This window comes from Staurois parvus, unplaced genomic scaffold, assembly GCF_062004578.1.
Source record: "Staurois parvus isolate SC_StPar_1 unplaced genomic scaffold, SC_StPar_1.0 ptg001432l, whole genome shotgun sequence".
In the NCBI taxonomy this organism is placed as follows: Eukaryota; Metazoa; Chordata; class Amphibia; order Anura; family Ranidae; genus Staurois; species Staurois parvus.
Window position 1 is genome coordinate 10,579,493 of NW_028319228.1, and position 20,699 is coordinate 10,600,191.

At 44.5% G+C, this 20,699-nt stretch overlaps 1 protein-coding gene across 1 annotated transcript in view; it reads right to left on the reverse strand.

The window, feature by feature from the left end:
• The window catches only part of LOC149436050 (solute carrier family 71 member 1-like), an 85,411-nt gene extending 73,215 nt beyond the window's left edge, over positions 1 to 12,196 (reverse strand). Inside the window, exon 1 of the mRNA XM_089662159.1 lies at positions 11,652 to 12,196. Coding sequence (XP_089518285.1) covers positions 11,652 to 11,732 — 81 coding nt within the window. The 5' untranslated portion in view covers positions 11,733 to 12,196. The remainder of the gene's footprint in view (positions 1 to 11,651) is intronic.
• Positions 12,197 to 20,699: the final 8,503 nt, after the last annotated feature.

Here is a 20,699-nt window from a genome sequence, read left to right on the forward strand (position 1 = left end):
GCGGGGGACCGTAAAAGAGAAGGATTGGTGCTGCTCTGTGCAATACCACTGCACAGAGCAGGTAAGTACTGTATAACAGGATTTTAAAAAAAAAAATAAATACCCCTTACAATCACTTTAAATCTACGAGAGTATATTCATGACTGGAATGAGTCAGAGAAAAGTGACAGTGTTTGTGTATAGGGGTCATCACCACACCTTGTCAGTCGACACAAACACCTAGTGCTTTTGTGTGTGTTGGGCCATGTGAAAGCTTCCCATGTGGCAGTGTTTGAGTCTACCAAGTAATTACTAGGCATGATTTTCACCGTCATCATAACAGGAATGGTGAGGAAGTCTTGCTGCAATGACAACTATGAGAATTGCACACACAACACAGGAAGTGTAAGGAGATCTACCACATGAGACACAGATGGCAAACAAAGAATATCTAGAGTTTTGGATGTATAGATATTGTACTTTTATACCTTATAAGAATTCTCCTCATCAAGGCTTGCACTTTAAAATAGGGCCCTAAATATACTGTAAGTATGGCTTTGGCAATTGCTAACCTCTAATGACACCTTTTTATGAACATTCCTCAAACGTACATTACACTGTTGTCTTTGCACTTGTTTACATGAAACATCTTACAATAGAACAGTAAAATCATGACAAATGCATACCATAGATTTATACATCTTATTAAGAGAGCGCATCATTTTCATTAGATGTAATTAACATATTTTGCAGCAATTAAAGTGATAAAGTCTTGATACGTTTTGTTTTTACAACAAGAATAGCATACTTCCCTGCTCTGTGCAGTGGTTTTGCACAGAGCAGCCCTGATCCTCCTCTTCTCAGATCCCCTGCTGGCGCTCCTGCCCCTTAATCCTGTCAAGTGCCCCCATAGCAAGTAGACGGAAGCACCCGAGCAGGCTAATTCCTGAGCTACTGTTCTGTGTGTCCACTGACACATAGCGTACAGCTCTGCCCCACCACCTGCTCTCTCCTCAATAGCTGACAGTAGCAGGAGCCAATGGCTGCTGATTCTGTCTCAGCCAATGAGACAGAAGAGACCTGGGAGAGTCGAGACTGTCATACACATTTCTGGATTGAGATGGGGCTCAGGTAAGTTTTAAGGGGGGCTGGGGGCACTGCTGCACACAGGTTTTTTACCTTCATGCACAGCATGCACGAAGGTAAAAAACCTTGAATCCTTACAACCACTTTAACCTCCCTGGCGGTATGATTATTTCAGATTTTTGGTGCTGAAAGCGGTACCATTTTTTTGCATGGAAATATGTATTTTTTTTATTGTAGGCTGTAATTTTTAGGAAAAACTCACTTAAATCTGTCCGAACAAGAGTCTAGTAAACATCCCGGGTATGATAAAATTTGAAACACAAAATCATAAATTATAATTTAATAAATAATCATAAAAATAATATAAAAATAATAAAAAATTTAATTCAATAATATAATCAAACCAAAAACACTGAAATGTGAAATAGAGCGCCAAGTTCGCACATTGCTGAGCTCAGTCGCAAAATCGTTTTCAGTTTCTGATGACGAATTTCCCCCACGAATCATTATCACTCAATTCTGAAAGTGGTTCTGATTTACTATCGCTGTTCTCTAGCTGATCTAAACCCGCTTTTGACCTAAAGGGACACTTTTTGGGCGCCATGGACATTTCTCAGTTTCCAGGCAGAAAGAATAGACAAAATGCAGGCAGGGCGCAGGACAAAGCACTAGGGACAATATGTATGTGAAATAGGTTGAAACAGCAATGTTTTACTGTGTAAAATGTAAAAAAAAAAAAATGACATTTTTTAAAATTTTTAAATTTCCCGCCGGCGGCGGCGCCCGTACGTCCCGACGTCACAGGGACAGGACACAGAAGCCGGATGCCGGCATCGGCCGGAGGAGATGGCCGGGGACGCTGCAGGGGACACATCGTGGGAGCGCAGGGTAAGGTAAGTGAAGACAACTTGCCGGAGCAGTGCCGCAGGGTAAGCCCGAGTGTAGCTCGGGGTTACCGCTTTTGGTACTGAAATGTTACCCCGAGCTACACTCGGGAATACCGTCAGGGAGGTTAATGTTTGTTATATACAGTACACTCACCAATTTATTAGATCCACCATGCTAGTGCCAAGAAAATATCACCAACACCACCAGCCTGAACTGTTGATACAAGGCAGGATGGATCCATGCTTTCATGTTGTTTACGCCAAATTCTGACCCTACCATCTGAATGTTGCAGCAACCAGTCTGCCCCTTCTCCTCTGACAACAGGAATTTTCGTCTACACAACTGCCATTCTCAGAAAACCTTAGAGATGGCTGTGCGTAAAAATCCCAGTAGATCAGCAGTTTTTAAATACTCAGACCAGCCCGTTTGGCACCAACAACCATGTCATGTTCAAAATCACTTAAATCCTATTTCTTCCTCATTCTGATGCTCTTCAGCAAGTCATATTTACCACGTCTAGATGCCTAAATTCATTGAGTTGCAGCCATGTGATTGGCTGATTAGCAATTTGAGTTGCCAAGCAATTGAACAGGTGTACCTAATAAAGTGGCCAGTGAGTGTATGTATGACATGAGGGTCTGCAGACTACCTAGGATTCCTCCTGAGGTTGCTAAGTGTTTCTCAATCAATGGACAATGATCTCCTACCTACACTGGCCATAGAAAAAGGAGGGGGGGGTACTTTTACGCTGACCACTAAAGTTTTACACTGACCAATAAAGTCAGTACACTAACTTTAGACAGTAACATTTGTGATGTCCCCTATAATTATTTAATTTCAATATATTTGCTAAAGAATTTTGTTGTTACACGGACCAATAGTCAGTACACTAACCTTAGACAGTAACATTTGTGATGTCCCCTAATATTTCATTTAAAAAGTGTTGTTGTACCGATCAGGAGGGTGTAAAAATGAATGTGTGCAAGGTATTACATATGCTAGGCATGCCATATTATTTATATTACATTTAAATGTTCTACAATTTAGTGATCACACTACAGCACACTGTAGGCATATTTGGGTTTTTTTAGCGGTTTCCCTAGACCTAAAAACTATTTGAAGTGTTTCTCTGGGGTAAAAAAGTTACAAAAAGACTGCTCTAGACTGTTAAATCAGCTTTGTTTCAGATAAATACACCTTTCCTCTAGGGCATGACAGACATAAGAACATAAAGAATGTCCAACTCATCAAGGCAGTGTTTAATTTCTCACTGAGATAGCAAATGGTGAACAAACACCGCTGGGATGCCTCTCATTACTATGCTCTGAAAGAGAAATGAAAACAGGCCTTATGGATCATTCAGGCTCCTGATAAAAAGGCTGTTCTGTAAGTGAACTGTACGCCTGCAGTGTGAAGAGTATAATTAATGTGTCCTGCCAATATGTGATGTGCTGGCTCATCACTGGATGCAGGTACAGTAACTGTTGAGTTTGTATTATTCTCTAGGCAGGCAGCCAGTGGACTTCTATGCTGGTCTTTTCTAAGTGAAAAGCGCAGTGAAGAATATACTGCAAAGCAGAATTCACATCACCCCCCCCCCCCCAACTCTGTTCATGTCTGTACAGCTATAACTCAATCTAACCAGTTCAACTCTCACATCTCTACAGCCCCTATGGACTGGAGCAATTTTAACATTTCTGTTATGGACCTGTTTAACCAGCAATAACGTTACTATTACTTAAAGCTGAACTCCAGAAACAAATTAGATTTGCAATAGCAGATTCCTTTTCCTAAGCTCTGTTGAACCACTGACACAGTTTACATCATAGTGCATTACTTTTCTTGCAATTAAAGAGTTTCAGCCCCAGTGTTGTCATAATATCCCTTGGGTAAGAGTCCTCCTTCCTGGTGCTGGGAGGACGACTTTCCATCTTGCTGATAGGGTTGCCAGCACATCCCTTTATAATCAAAGACATTAATTATACAGGTTCTGAAGCTAATTTAGAGGGTAAATTCACCTTTTTGGACAAAAATAATAAAATGCACATTTTCTTGCAGGTAAAAAATGTGCATTTGTTATTTTTGTCCAAAGAAGCCTGTAAAGCACTGCACCTGCGATCAGTAGATCACTGATGCCATGCAGATCTCCTGCAGACCTGTCAGAATATCTGTTTGCCATAGGAGATGTACGAGCAAGCAGATATTCTGACAGGAAGATTAAAAGAACTACCACGGTGCTCCACAGAACCGTGGTAGTTCATTGAAAACTACAAGTCGACAGCCGCTAAAGCTGCCAGGTATTGTATTAATTCATGGAAGTCCACGAATGAACAACATGGCTGTGTGGGCGGAACTACACATGGCCACGCTGTTTTCAAATCTGACAGATAGTACGGGGAAACTTCTCCCCGTATTTTCTGTCAGAGGGAGAGGGGCAGTGGGCGCAGCGGCTATGGGAACATGTTACATGTTCCACATTAAAAACAGGGGGAACATGTAACATGTTCCAAAGGTGAACTTAGGCCGGCCATACATGGGTCGAAATAAGACTGATTTTTCGTAAAATAATTGGCCAATTTTCACTCTGTTAGTGGGTCAATGGCACCGGCCAATTTTCGTGGTTCCTCCCCTTTTATGTGATCAGGCATGTTGGAAAATTTGTGAAAAACTACCGATTTTCGACTCAATGATGGTCAAATCGTACGATCGTTTTTCCGAAAAGAACATGCGCATGAGCCGTGACCTGGAAGGAACAGAAGTTTTGCCTGTTATATAGGGTGAACTTTATGACTTGGTCAGCCGATTTTCGAAATCATTGATGGCACCATCGGATTACCGAGCAAACATTTTCGATTTTTGGACGAAAAATCATTCGGAATTCGAATCATGTATGGCCTGCATTATCCTTTAATACAGATAAGGCACTAGGTGAGTTTAATTACCACCTTAATCAGCTGCAGAACCTGTATAATTAATATGTGTTTGGTTTTAAAGGAATGAGGTGGCAACCCTACTTGCTGCATAAATAGGACTACGTATCCTATGATGCAAAGGGAAAAGCAGGAAATGAAAGGCAGCATGTGCACTGGACCTGAAGGGGAACAGACTGCATAGTTGGCACTAAGCGCTGTATCTCCGCTGTCACTATCCCGGTACCCACAGTGGGCTGCTCAATCCGGGAATCTCAGACTGCTAAATCCACTCACTAATGCAAGCAGAGACGCAATTATCTCTCTGTACACTGTAAAGAACTGCAGCGGGGCAGTGGCAAACCGGTAGCCAGGAGGATACACAGCATACCAGCAACTGGTCTTACAAAACAGATGTCACAGGAATTGAAGGTGTGATTCAAATAATGCAACCTGGTTTTCTGATAGAATACACAGAGGGGGAAGAAACAAGCAGCATATTGACCTAAGGTATGAAATCATCAATACTGCCAGCTGAGATATGTACTGCCTGGAGTTCGCCTCGAAGATAACAAAGTAGAAAATATACTGTGTTTTCAAGAAAAAAAAAATTGCTACTGTAAATAAAAAGGATAAATGTTATTCTATAAGAACTGGTCACATTAGCTGCGGTGAGATGAGTTTTTCCACACTGGATAAACAAAAGTCACTGCTAGGGCACATAGAAAACAACTCTGGTGTGATGTACAATGAGGTGAGTTGTGGTAAAATGCAGCATGTCACCACGTTACTGTGCAGTGACATGAATGAAGTTTAACCACTTCCAGACCAGCCGTTGTATACAAATGGCCGGACGTTGGCAGTGCAGGGTCAGGTGGCTGTTTATAAACGGCCTCCCCGCACCCTGCTTGTGCGCGCTCCCTGGGAGCGCGCAGCACCGCGATCCGGTGCCCGCTGTGTCCTCCGGACACAGTGGAACACCGATCGTCGGACGGGACCTCTGTGCAAGGTCCCGCTCATGTGATCACTGATTGGCCAATCAGTGATCACATGCAGAATAGTAAGCAAGACGTCACTTCTGACATCATTGCTTACTACGTGTGAAATCTGTGAATGATCACAGAGGTCACATGGTACAAGGATATTCGCAACAGCCTTGTACCATGTGACAAGCTGTGACCAATCACAGCTCACATAGTAGTTCTCAATGGCTGTAAGAATGCAGCTAGAGAGAAGGAGAAATGATTGCTTTTACAGCCATTATGGGTGTAAAAGCAATCAGTGTAGAAAAAAAAAAAAAAATCTTCATCACCCCCCACAAGTAGTACTGCTGTACTACTGCTAGGGTGACCGTATGTAAAAAAAAAAAAAAACAAATATAAAAAAATAAAAAACAAATGTAAAAAAAATAAAATGTTTAAAAATTATAATTTTTGATTATAAACTAATTTGGGTTATTTTTCTTTTTACTAAAAAGATAATGGAATAAATTTTGGCCAAGATTTATGATGAAATACTATTTATTTGCAAAATTTTATAAGAAAAAAACTTTTCAAAATGTTTGGACTTTTTCATTTACATGACAAAAAAAATAAAAATCCCAGTGGTGAATAAATACCACCAAAATAAAGTTTTATCTGTCTCAAAAAAATGTTAAAAAATTCATATGGGTACAGTATTGCATGACCGCGCAATTGTTGGCCTGGACAGGAAGGGGGTAAAAGTGCCCGGACTGGAAGTGGTTAAAAAAAAAAGAAGAGGTAGGTAGTGCACTACCTGCACTGAAGCACCACTCCTTCCCTGCTGTAACCTTTGCGCTGCAGTAACATATATGTGCTGGTACACTAGGATGCCATTCATGTTAAATGACACTCCAACACACCAGTGCTGTAATGCAATACCATGTGTTGCGCCATGTAATATGCTGGCTTCACAAAAAGGGTCAGGGGGAGTGTTTCTTGTGATGGGGTCGGTTGCCTCAACACAATGCACTCTAATATGTGTGTGTTACCACAATGGAACAGTGTGAATCTGGCCCAAGGCTTGTGGGCTTGTTCACACCAGCAGCATGCAACACAGCAGAGCCACTGATGCACATGTGAAGGTACCAGTGTTGACACGCTTTAAAATGGTAAATTACAACTTTTTTTTTTGTAAACTAGAAATTTGAATGTCACAAAGTAACATTTCAATTAGTTCTATCAGCTGCAGAATGCTTTGATGTGGTACACTGCATTGCACTATAAAAAAGTTCTACATGCCATACTTTTTTCCAGCATCGTGGTGTGACCTGCCACAATATGAAGCAAGGCTTTTTGTGCCGTCTATGCGTTGAACAGAACTGCTCAAGACAACTACTGTGCGTGGTCCTGAAGAATAAATGTATAAGGGTTCATGCATCCAAATATTTTTTCAGCATTATATAAGCCTAGCATAATTTCTTGGTGCTTTCCTGTACCCAGAGAGGTGATGGTGCAATATACAGCCTGCCATACAAGTGTGTATGGTTGCACATGGCTGTATTCTTTACCTGCACATGCGCAGCTGACGTATTTCCCAAACCTGAAATGATAAGTTCACCTTTGGTAACATGTTACACCCAGAATTAGGGTGTAACATGTTACCAAAGAGCACCTGCCTGCACCACACTGATCCCCCACTGTGACAGTGGGTGGGGAATATTCTCCCACAATTTAAAAAGAATGTGACCTTGTAACGCTCCTCCCACACGGCCGCATCATTAATTCCCAGAGTTCTGTCAGTAATAAACTACAATTACCATCTCCCATTATGGCAGCCAGCTTGTCGTTCTCAATGAAATGTGAGAAAGCTGATGGCGCACTCTTGTAGTTTATTGATCTTCCTGCATTCCAGCAATGGTCTGCCCCTCCCAGACGTACAGGCAGACAGCAATGCTGAGATTCTGCTGGAGCCTGGCATTGCAACCACACTCTGCGGATTGCGGGTGCAGTGCTTCACAGGCTGCATGAAAAATAAAAAAAGGACTTTTTTAACCTGCAGAAATATGTGCATTTTTTTTCTAAAGGCCCCTTTCACAGCAGCTGCAATCAGCTTGCTCAGCAGGGGATCCGTCGACTGATCCCCGGTGAGCAGACAGATGACAGGTCCGTGTCCGCTTCGCTTATGCAGAGTGGACACAAACACAGACCTCTATCCTCTATGGGTGGTCGGATGTAAATGGTCCATCTGTCCATTTACACCCAGCTGCTATCTGATCTGCTGGATGGAAGGGGAACAAATCCCCATTCATCTCTTTTTGGCCATCGGATTGGATGTAGACTAGCGTAAACGGACACGTCTGTTTACACCCACAGCTCCAAAGAGGAGAATAGAGGTTTCCAATCAGGTCCTCCTGAAAAATGGAGGGGAGGACTTAAGCAGAACATCTGTGTGAAAGGGGCCTTTGGGAAATATGTTGAACACAAGTATGGGTAAACAATGATTCAAATACGCATTGGCATTTAGAAGAGTGCAGCCATTCACTTGTGTGGCAGGCTGTACATGGCAAGTGAAGGGATGGATGCTGCTCAACCAACCCCAGGAGTCCAATGTTAGCAAATGGCCTCAGCCGCCATGCTGGCCACGGGAGCAGTACGGCAGCTGAGGCCATTCCTTAACATTGGACTCCTGGAGTCGGCTGAGCAGCATCCATCCCCTCGTTTTGGCTGACACTGGAAATACTCCCCTCTTCTCACTTGCCAGTGGGGGGTAATCCTTTTCCTTCCAGCCATAGCTTGGAGCGACGCCATAAGGTATACTTTTCACTACGCTGTATAAGGCAGCTGCAGATCCCCAGGCATGAAAATGCGATAGAAAATTATGGTAGGAATATAAAACGCCTATAAAATCTCCTAGTGCTTGAACACTTATGGCCTGCTATATACAAATGAATGGCTGTACTCTTACAAAGTACCGAGGCTTCTTTGAATGTGTTTATATGTTGCACATATTTCCCAAAAAGCAATACTTTCAAGTTTGGGAAATGCATCAAGTGCGGAAGCACAGTGGCTAAGTGGTGAGCCCTTCCGCCTGGCAGCACTAGTTTTCTCCGTTCAAATCCTAACCACGGCACTACCTGCCTGGAATTTACCTGTTCTCCCTGTGGGTTTCCTCCAGTTTCCTCCTACACTCCAGAGACATGCTGGTAGATTAGTTGGCTCCTGTCTAAATTGTCCCTAGTATGTGTATGTATGAATGTGAGTTAGGGACCTTAGATTGTACGCCCCTTGAGGGTTAGGGACCGATGTGAATGTACTATATATATGTGTAAGCGCTGCATAAATTGACAGCACTATATAAGTACCTGAAATAATATATAATGAGTGTGCAGGTGTAGGTACAGAGTATGACCATGTAGAGCCATTCACTTGTATGGCAGGCTGTCCACTGCACTTGTGGCTCCCCAGACACCGCAAAGTGATGGGAAATTACACTATTATTATTATACAGTATTTATAAAGCGCCAATAGTTCGCTCAGCGCTGTACATTACAAAGGGGGACAGAACATGTGACAACAATACCAATACAATGCAAAACATGAGGGGATCGAGGGCCCTGCTCTTTCAAGCTTACAATCTAGGAGACTAGGCATAAAAGTAGCCTATGAAATTGGGTGTCTGAACCCTAGGAGCTGATTCACACATGTGCAGTGCAGATTGAAGCTCAGGTTTCACAGCTAATTTATACAGTAGTTGTTCAGATCAGAATTTTATCCTGTTCACAACTGATGACGCACGGTTCAGAAACAGCTCGAAGTCATCAAAGTCAATAGCCTGTAATCTGACCGGACCGCACAGAAATCATACAGGACTCTTTTAATCTGCACCGCCAGTGCACCAGTCACCATAGCAAACGATGTTATTTCACATGTCATGCGGACGGGACAGGGGCGGACTGACAACTCATGGGGCCCCCGGGCAATAGGGGATCATGGGGCCCCTGTGTCCTTGCACAAACTCAAAAAAGCCTATGAAAAAGGTACCAGGGGCATCTCATGGGGCCCCTACTGAGCTCGGTCAGTGCCCGAGTTTCCAAATGGTCAGTCCGCCCCGGGATGCTGTTCAAACTGCATCCAATCCGCATATATGTGACCAGTCCCTCAGACCCCCATTCACATTATCAAGTAGCTAAAAAAAAAAAAAAAGTACAGCTGCACCAAAATTTCGGCCACCAAAACATATTGGCCGAAAGTAGCTATATAGGTATTCTGCCGATAGGAAAAATGAAGCCCATACAGGGGGGTGTGTGCAGATGACGGGGGCGTGGAGAGGAGCAGTGTATACAGTGACTGGCTGTCACTATAAGTCAGTGTTGGTATTTAAATGCAATTGCCGGGGGTTTTTTTTTTTTCTTCACTAAAGCTCAGAGAATCGGTTGTCACTTTCCACAAACTAAAAGAAAGTTTCTTTTTAGTTTCTTTCCCAAGCTAAAAGACACAAAGTTTCATTAATTCTCTGACTGGCTGTCAGTATATGTCAGTTCTGGTTTTTAAATGCAATTGCCAGCTTTTTTTTTCTTCACCATAGCTCAGAGAATTGTTTCTTTTAGCTTGGAAAAGAAACTAAAAAGAAACCTAAGGCTGGCCATACACGTGTAGATTGTAGATTTTCGGACGAGAATATTCATAGGAAAAGTCGTATGAAAATTCTTTTAACATTCAATGAAGGGACGAATGTCATTAGAAAATTGTCTTTTGCTTTTAACATTCGACTTTAAAATGAATGTCATTTGTAAACGATAACCACATACACTGGCCGAAAATTTGTTTGATCGAGAAAAGTTTTCCTTCCTGCCCCTTCGAATTTTCCCATCATGCTGTCAAAAATGAACATCGATTTAATGCCACTAAAGATTAAAAAGTCAAACGAATGTTCTTGAATGAAAATCTATACGTGTATGGCCAGCATGAGGCTATGTTTACATCTGAGTGCAAGTAATGCAGGCCATAGATGGGTCAAAAACCGGCCATTTGTAGAAAAAAAAAAAAGACAAATCGGTCATTTATTAGGCCGACGTTACCACCAACAGTACAAAAAAAAAAATTTAAAAATCAGTTGATTTTCGTCCCGTCTACAGCTGGCATTTAATTACTTCTGTCCCTTGCAGAGAGCTCTGCTATTATGTTTGACATGAAAAAGTATTGCGGTTGCAACAATGTATCCATTTCGGATACATGGTTTTATTTGGATACAAATAGATACATTGTTGCAACCGCAATACTTTTCATGTCAAACATAATAGCAGACTGGAATTCTTTTTCTTGCAGTTCACGGCTCATGCGCAGATTTTTTATCGGTAAAAAGATCGGTCGATTTGCCCATCATTGCAGTGAAAATCAGCCGATCGGCAAAATCGCCCTATTTTTTTCCAACTTTACCGATTAAAAAAATGTGCCAAAATCCAGAAAACTGGCCGACCAATTAGCCCATTAACGATGAGAAAATCAGCTGATTTTTTTTTCGGCTGAAAAATCGGCTGATTTTCGACCCATCTATGGCCTGCGTAAGTGCGATTCTGGCGCGACAACCGGTTAACTTGAATGGGTGGCCTATTGAACATAAAAACGCGCCAAAGTAGGACAAGCACTAAACTTTGGCACTGAGCCGAGCACGCATGGTGACGCACATTTCAGCACGACTGCTGTGTTCGCAGTTGTATTACAAAATAATAGAATGACATTGTGCGTTTTTCAGGCGTTTCCGCTACGCTCCAGTGTGAACGCAGCCAGGATCCCCCTTGTGAGGACTAGAGATGAAAGCTCCACTCACCGTGCCCCCATCTTTCATGAGGATCTTCTTGACCAACATAATCCGGTTGCTGGTGCTCCTCTTCTTCTTGTCGTGGCTCATCTTGCCCTCATCATCGTGCCCAGTGCCTGCTGTCCCCACCGAAGCTCGGGTGACTATGAGGGGGGCTGGCGGTGCCGGGGGCTCGGCGGTGTCCAGGGCTGGCGGCCTGCTGAGCTCTATGGTGGCCACCAGGAGGGCGCTGTTGTGTGCGGGGGCCGGGTGCAGGCAGAGCGGGGATAGGTTGCAATAGTCGTCCTCTCGGAGGGGCAGCTGGGAGGGTTCCAGCAGGGCAGGGAACGATGCAGGTGAGATACACTCCGGTCCGGAGGAGGGAGACTCGGGCCGCTCAGCTCCGGTGCCCTCTCCCGGACTCCCCTTGTCCCTTGAGGGATCCAGACTCCAAGCCCGGTCCGGCTGGACCTGCCTACTAACACACTCACTGACCGGCAACTGCGGCCTCCGGCTTCTCCTCTCCAGCAACTACTGCGCACTCCTACCACACACCGGATACGCGTCACCACACCGCCCAGACTGCCTGACATTTGCCGGGAGTCGCGTCACCGGGCGGCTGCACTGCGCACTGTGACCGACAGGGGCGCTCGTCGCATCAAAACACAGAGCCTGGGTGTAGAGAGAGCGCAGCGTCTTCTAGTGGTGACCTTCCATGGCTGCTAACCGGTCTGCAAACATTCCACTTCTACAACTCTCTACACTGCTAGAACTGATCTCCGTTGTCTCTGGGCTAGCCAGAACCAGGGGCAGACTGACAACTCATGGGGCCCCCGGGCAATAGGGGATCATGGGGCCCCTGTGTCCTTGCCCAAACTCAAAAAAGCCTATGAAAAATGTACCAGGGGCATCTCATGGGGCCCCCTACTGACCCCGGGCCCTCGGGCAGTGCCCGAGTTTCCAAATGGTCAGTGCGCCCCTGGTCAGAACCAAAGCATTATGGGGTTTATTTACTAAAACTGGAGAGTACAAAATCTGTGCGCGGCAGCCAATCAGCTTCTAACTTCAGCTTGTTCAGTTAAGTTGTGACAATAAAACCTGGAAGCTGATTGGTTGCTATGCACAGCTGCACCAGATTTAGCATTCTCTAGTTTTAGTAAATTATCTCCTATGTGTTAACACACAAGCTAGGCACTGCACGCGCTATAGCAGGGGTCTCCAAACTTTTGAAAAGGCCAGTTTACTGCCCTTCAAACTTTATGGGGGCCGGTTTGTGGCCAGTGGGAGTAGAAAATGCCCTGGCATCAGTGGGAGTAAACAATAGGCTTGGTGGTCAGTGGGAGGAACAGTGCCCTATCATTGGTGTCGGTGGGATAGTTAGTTCCCTATTTCTGGAATCAGTGGGAGGAATGGTGCCCCGTCACTGGTATCTGTGGGAGGAACAGTGCCCCGTCCCTGGTGTCAGTGTAAGGAACAATGCCCCATCAGTGGGAGGAACAGGGCCCCGTCCCTAGCGTCAGTGGGAGGAACAGTGCCCTGTTGCTGGTGTCAGTGGGAGGAACACTGCCCCATTGCTGGTGTCAGTGGGAGGAACAGTGCCCCGTCATTGGGGTCAGTGGGAGGAACAGTGCCCTGTCACTGTTGTCAGTGGAATAGCCCCCTGTCACTGGTATCTGTGGGAGGAACAGTGCCCATTCTCTGGTGTCAGTGGGAGGAACAGTGCCCTGTCCCTGGTGTCAGTGTAAGGAACAATGCCCCGTCAGTGGGAGGAACAGTGCCCTGTCCCTAGCATCAGTGGGAGGAACAGTGCCCTGTTGCTGGTGTCAGTGGGAGGAACAGTGCCCCGTCATTGGAGTCAGTGGGAGGAATAGCCCCCTGTCACTGGTGTCAGTGGGAGGAATAGCGCCCCATCGTTGGTGTCAGTGAGAATAGCGCCCCATCGTTGGTGACAGTGGGAGGAACAGTGCCCCGTCATTGGGGTCAGTGGGAGGAATAGCCCCCTGTCACTGGTTTCAGTGGAATAGCCCCCTGTCACTGGTGTCAGTGGGAGGAATAGCGCCCCATCTTTGGTGTCAATGGAAGGAACAGCGCTTCATATCATGGAAGGAAAAGTGCCTCAAGGGCCGGATAAAAGCAAGAAAAGGCCATATCCGGCCCGTGGGCTGCAGTTTGGAGACCCCTGCGCTATAGTAACCACTTCAGTCCAGGCCAGTTCTGACCATGGCGCTGGGGTGGGCTGTTCCCCCTCCCCTCAGATTTCAGCTATGCCCCTACCCCCACCAAAGAATCCCCCCATGGATGTTGTGCCCAGGCAGGGTTGCCAATTGTTCATCAGGGGAAGCAGTTGGCTGGCTGCATCAGTCAATTTTGAGTGTCACACAGACTACAAGCAGGACACTATCACACCCTTGTAGAGAGGACTCAAGCTGCTACAGCTGCTCTCACCCCTCTCCTCCTGTCTGCCCTGCCCACACTCCTACACACACCTAGTGCTGTGCTTTAGAAGGGGGATGTGGGCAGAGCGGGAGATATGAAGTACAGCAGCTGGAAGCTACATACTGGCTGTGTAAATGATAGTGTTGCCTGATTCTCCAGATCTCATCCTGGAGTAAGTCAGCCCTGAGCCCTGGTCTATGACAGAATTGTCCTTATCTGCCACCCGTCTCCCCCTATGTTCATCTAGGAGCATTCATAAACTTTCCCTTTTGATTTCATGTCCAGTTAACACTCAGAGACACCAGAAATACTTCTGGGAATGCTGATAATCTGTTAGTTGGTTAAACTGATGGGGCTTTTACTCACAAATTTGTGATGCTTCTGTTTTAACGTCTTCTTGCCCATCATCTCTTTAAGGGCTCCTTCACACTAGCTTTGGTCTTTAGAGAGTGATCTGCATTCAGATTCCTCTTCAGAGAGCATTTGGCAGGCAGCGAGGTGGTGTTGTATCACCTCCTTATTGTCTGCTTTAACCCCAACAACCCCACATGAGCACACCACAACTGCATGCATTGCATGAAGTTGTGCGGTGCTTGCAGAGCAGCCCCTTTCATTTGAATAGAATGCGATCATCAGAAGAATCACAGTGGCTGCATGTGTACACACCAGGGGTGGACTGACAACTCATGGGGCCCCCCGGGCAATAGGGGATCATGGGGCCCCTGTGTCCTTGCCCAAACTCAAAAAAGCCTATGAAAAAGGTGCCAGGGGCATCTCATGGGGCCCCCTACTGACCCCGGGCCCTCGGGCACTGCCCAAGTTTCCAAATGGTCAGTGCGCCCCTGGTACACACACAGCCCTGTGTTGCCAACCGTCTGTAAATTTACAGATGGTTTGTAAAAAAAAAAGGCACTTTTCTCCTGACCATAAATGCCTGCGCCCATACCTTCACCGCTGGTGGGTGGCTGGTGTGAAAAGCTTTTAAAAAAAATTCCCTTGTTACTGGCTCTGAACTGCACATGCACAGTTCTGGAGCAATCCAATTTGAGCAGGGTTTCTCAACCTTTTTTTAGTCAAGGCACTCTTTAAAAGTATGGACAATGTCAAGGCACTCTTTAAAATTATGGACAATGTCAAGACACCCTCTAAAATTATGGACAGTCTCGAGGCACCTTCTAAAATTATGGACAGTCTTGAGGTGCCTTCTAAAATTATGGACAGTGTTGAGGCACCCTTTAAATTTATGGACAGTCTTGAGGCACCTTTTAAAATTGTGGACAGTCTTGAGGCGCCTTCTAAAATTATGGACAGTGTTGAGGCACCCTTTAAATTTATGGACAGTCTTGAGGCACCTTTTAAAATTGTGGACAGTCTTGAGGCACCTTCTAAAATTATGGACAGTCTCGAGGCACCTTCTAAAATTATGGACATTCTTGAGGCACCTTCTAAAATTATGGACAGTCTTGAGGCACCTTCTAAAATTATGGACAGTGTTGAGGCACCTTCTAAAATTATGGACAATCTCGAGGCACCTTCTAAAATTGTGGACAGTCTTGAGGCACCTTCTAAAATTATGGACAGTCTCGAGGCACCTTCTAAAATTATGGACAGTCTTGAGGCACCCTTTAACCACTTGCCTACCGGCACTTATACCTCCTTCGTGCCCAACCCAATTTTCAGATTTCAGCGCTGTCGCAATTTGAATGACAATTGCATGGTCATGCAATACTGTACCCATATACCCATATGAAGTTTTTATAATTTTTTTCACACAAATAGAGCTTTCTTTTGGTGGTATTTACTCGCGGCTGGGTGTTTTTTGCGCTATAAACAAAAAAAGAGCAAAAAAGAAAAACACTGATGTTTGTTGATTAGGCGGCACTGATGAGGCAGCACTGATGAGGTGGCACTGATGATGCTGCCTTTATATGCAACAATAATGAGCACTGATAGGCGGCACTGATGGGCACTGATAGGTGGCACTGACTGGCGGCACTTGTGGGCACTGACTGCAGCACTGATGGGCACTGATGGCTGGCACTGTTGGGCACTGATGAGCACAGGTGGGTGGCACTGCTGGGCACTTGTGGGTGGCACTGCTGGGCACAGATGGGCAGCATTGCTGGGTACTGACCATCATGGCACTGATCTGACAACTGCCAATTATCGGCAGTACTTTCCTCACGCTAATGTGCAGCCGATAACCGGCAACTGCATTTACCAGTGATCTGCTATGCCATTGGACACAGCTGATCATGTGGTAAAAGGCTGCTATGATTGGCCTTTTATATAATGCAGCAAAATCCACACACATAGGACACCCAACGATAGAGGTGATTTATTCTTCCAAAGCAAATACACTTTTACACGCTGGTACTGACTAGTATTCCAATGTTTCTCCTCTCCCTCAGTTTTTCTCCTTCACTAATGTGACCCCAGCACTGACAGAGAAGGGCGTAATGCAGTGCTGAACCATTGCCGATCATTTAATTGCTTCCCGCTTGGCCTATAGACAAATGATAGCTGGGCAGGAGCTCTCTGGTTCTGGGTGGACATCATATGATGTCCTCCCCAGAACGCGCCACTGGCTGAGCTGTGGCGTGATCTGTGACCCGCTTTGTCCACTGCACACAGCCGATGATAGATAACTGTACTGGGCAGCTGACCAATCATAGCAGATCACATGACAATTGTACACAATGGATGGCTTTCCTTCATGCCATTTATTGTGTACATTTGTATTGCTCGCTGTGATTGGTCACAGTGATCCCATGGTGCAGACAGCGACAATCAAAGCCTATCTGTACCATGTGATTAGATGTAGCCAATCACAGCTAATCACAACAATACACAATGAATAGGTTTCATTCAGTGAAAATGGTTGTTTATAACAGTGATATTCACTGTTATAAGCTATCATAATGGCTTCCTTTTATGCCATCCATTGTATACAATTGTTTTGTTAGCTGTGATTGGTCAAAGCAGTCACATGGTACAGACAAGGCCAATCACAGCCCATCTGTATCATGTGATGAGCTTTACCCAATCACAGCTAATCACAACAAAAGACTGAATGAATCAGTTTCATTCAGTAACAATGGTAACAATCATCAATGAAATATATTGATATTAGCAATCATTATGTGTAAAAAAAAATCCTGATCACCTCCCCAGAGTAGTATAGTGTTGCTATGGTAACACTGTATTGCTTGGGTAGCAGTATGTAAAAAAATTGTGGGGAAAAAAAAGAAAAAATTTAATAAAAAAGAAAAATATAAAAGACAAATGTTTCCAAAATATTAAAATATGTGTTGCTTTCTTTTTTTACATACTGTCAGCAGTCAGTGTCCCTGATCACCGCCACACCAGTTATATGATGACACTGTACTGCGCTGGTGACAGTATGTAAAAAAAATTTTGAGAAAAAAAACTATTTAATTTTTTAATTTTTCAAAAAATTACAACTTCAAAAACCCCACCATGCCTCTTACTAAATACTGTCTTCTTTCCAAAAAGGGGTCATATGGGGGATATTTGTACTGTTCTGGCATTTTTGTGCTTCAAGAAATGAGATAGACCATCAGTTTGTCAGGATTGATTGATTTTCAGATGTATACCATAGTTTATGGACTCTATAACTTTCCTGCAGACTAAATAATAAACACTGATTTGGGTTATGTTCATTAAATAAAAAGCAGAACACAATTTGCCCTAAATGTATGAAGAAATATTATTTATTTAAAAAATGTTAGAACAGAAACAACATTTTGGATCTTTTTTTGTTTATTTAGCAAAAAAAAATAAAAAACCCAGTGGTGATTAAATACCACCAAAAAGAAAGCTCCATTTGTATGAACAAAATGATAAAAATGTAACATTTTATTTGGGTACAGTGTTGCACGACCGCACAATTGTCATTCAAAGTGTGACAAGAGCTGAAAGCTGAAAATTGGCCTGTGCAGAAAAGGGGTGAAAGTGCCTGGCCTGGCTTTCAGATGCTTTTGAAATGCTGAGCAGGTGTGTTGAAAACACGCAGGTGTGAACAGGCCCTAGGGCCACCTTTTAAGGTCTCATTTGGTCAGGAAGGGGGGCCTTCAGACTATTTTTTTTGTGTAGAGTTGCTCCTTATAACACATACCAGAGCTGAAGGGCCTGTTGGGTGGGGGAACCTCATGTGTATTTTATTTTTTTTTCCATTAACATCTATATCAGACCCTTAGGTGCTTATGTCCACTTTAAACAATACCTGAACTTGCAGTTCTTGGTAAACTCTTTTACAGTCCCTGATGTTGGTATCTCCCTCAAGAGTTGTGTAACACCAAAGTAATCCCAGATTGTACTGTTAAAAAAGTCCTGTTCCACCTCGATAGAATGGAACAATACCTATATGTCTCTTGACCAAGGTTCAGGTACTGCTTCAGCCAGGCAAAACGTGTTAGTTTGCTCCCATAATCTATTCCCGGTTTCAGATATAAGTTTGTGTCTGCAGAAATTATCCACAGCAATGTAGCAAGAACTCTTGACTGAGGTAAAATGGTGTATACCTGAGCCTATGGTTGAAGAATTAGTTACAGGTGTCCCCACTTCACTAGTGGGTACCTGCTCCACAGGGTCTTCCATGACATCCAATGCCTCATCACTACAGTCCTTGGGTATAGGTTGCTCTCCCCATTCCTTAGAGGTACTGTAAATGGCAAGGGTGAATCAGACAACACTGGCAAAGAATCTGATCCCACATCTTGGGTCGTTGGCTCTTGCACTGAGGTTTTGGCCGAGGAGACAGGTATGACCTCTTACACCACCTTAAAGTTTGGTTCCACAGTAAACTGGAACAGTGCAAGAGTGGGTTCCAGTTCAATAAGGTAAAGCTGGTGTCTTGGTGGATCCTCCATGCACTGACTCAACCCCTTGTAGCCTGGAGCAATCAATACACAGTCTCACTGATCCATCCTAATTGGAGCTAGGGGGGTCAGATTCAGATGTTTCTCACAGCTGACCCCTGACATCCTCTGGGCTGTCTAGTAAGATGGACACTGCAGTAGCCTTTGCATCATCTTTCTCATCCAAATCTTAAGGTTCCTTCACAAGATCCATGGCCTTAAACAGAACTATCTTGCAACCAGTACACCATGCCCAGGCATCCACCTGTCTGCATACCTGCTGGCATTTCAGGCATAAACCTCCTGATCTCCATACCAACATATGGCAAAGCTTCGCTTGGCCCTGAATCAAAAGGCAGTGTCAAGTTCTTCAGGCTTGTTCCAGTCAGGGTAATATACACAGCATCTGCTGGTGATACATTATGATGTAACCTCTGGCTTCCATTCAACCACATGGAATCCATAATATTTACGCACCGCAACATTTTATTTAGCCCTATATGTTGTAGCAGCCAATCAATAGTCATTACATCATCTGACCATGAGCTGATCATGGTCATACCTATGAGTTCTATTTCACAATGTATCAGGCTGACTATGCCAAATGTTGGGTTGGTAGCATGGGGGAATCGGCATGCTATTCATTTTTAGCATTCGCTTGATAGTACCACTAAGTGTAAGTTAATGCCCAACCTGCTACACTGAGCCCCACAGCAGAATGATAATGTCCTTTTTTCTGTCAGTGACACCAGTTCTGGCACTGATTACTTAGCTATCATGAAGGAGGCAGCATGGAACCGTGATCTTCTTCCACCAGTTTTTTTAACACACATTACACTTTACTTTGCAGGCTGACCTCTGACAGTTCTGTCCTCGCTATACATTAACCACTAGCCTACCGGCCACTTATACCCCCTTCCTGCCCAGGCCAATTTCCAGCTTTCAGTGCTGTCACACTTTGAATGACAATTGCGCGGTCATGCAACACTGTACCCATATGAAATTGTTATAATTTTTTTGTGACAGATAGAGCTTTATTTTGGTGGTATTTAATCACATCTGGGTTTTTGATTTTTTTCTTAAACAAACCAAAAACCACAGAAACTTTTGAAAAAAAATTTTTTTTCTTAGTTTTTGTTATAAAATTTTGTAAATAAGTGATTTTTCTCCTTCACTGATGTGCGCTAATGAGGCTGTAGTGATGGGCACTGATAGGCTGCACTGATGGACACTGATAGGTGGCACTGATGGGCACTGATGAGGAGGCACTGGTAGGTGGCACTGATGGGCATTGACAGGCATCACTGATGGGCACTGAAAGGCAGCACTCATATATGGCACTGTTAGGCGGCATTGACTGGCACTGTTAGGCGGCACTGACAGGCACTGATAGGCAGCACTAATGCACACTGATAGGCAGCACTGACAGGCGGCACTGACTGACACTGACAGGTGGCACTGATTGGCAGCACTGATAGGTGGCACTGACTGGCATTGATAGGTGGCACTGACTGGCACTGAAAGGCAGCTCAGATGGACACTGATATGTGGCATTGATGTGCACTGGTAGGCACTGAAATGTGGCACTGATGTGGCACTGATGGGCACTGGCAGGTGGCATGAATGAGCACTGACACATGGCCCTGATGGACACTTACAGGTGGCACTGCTGGGGCTACACTGATCATCAGGGCACACTGATCATCAGTGCCCTGATGATCAGTGTAGATGTCCCCTCTGAGGAATGCCGACTACCACCTCT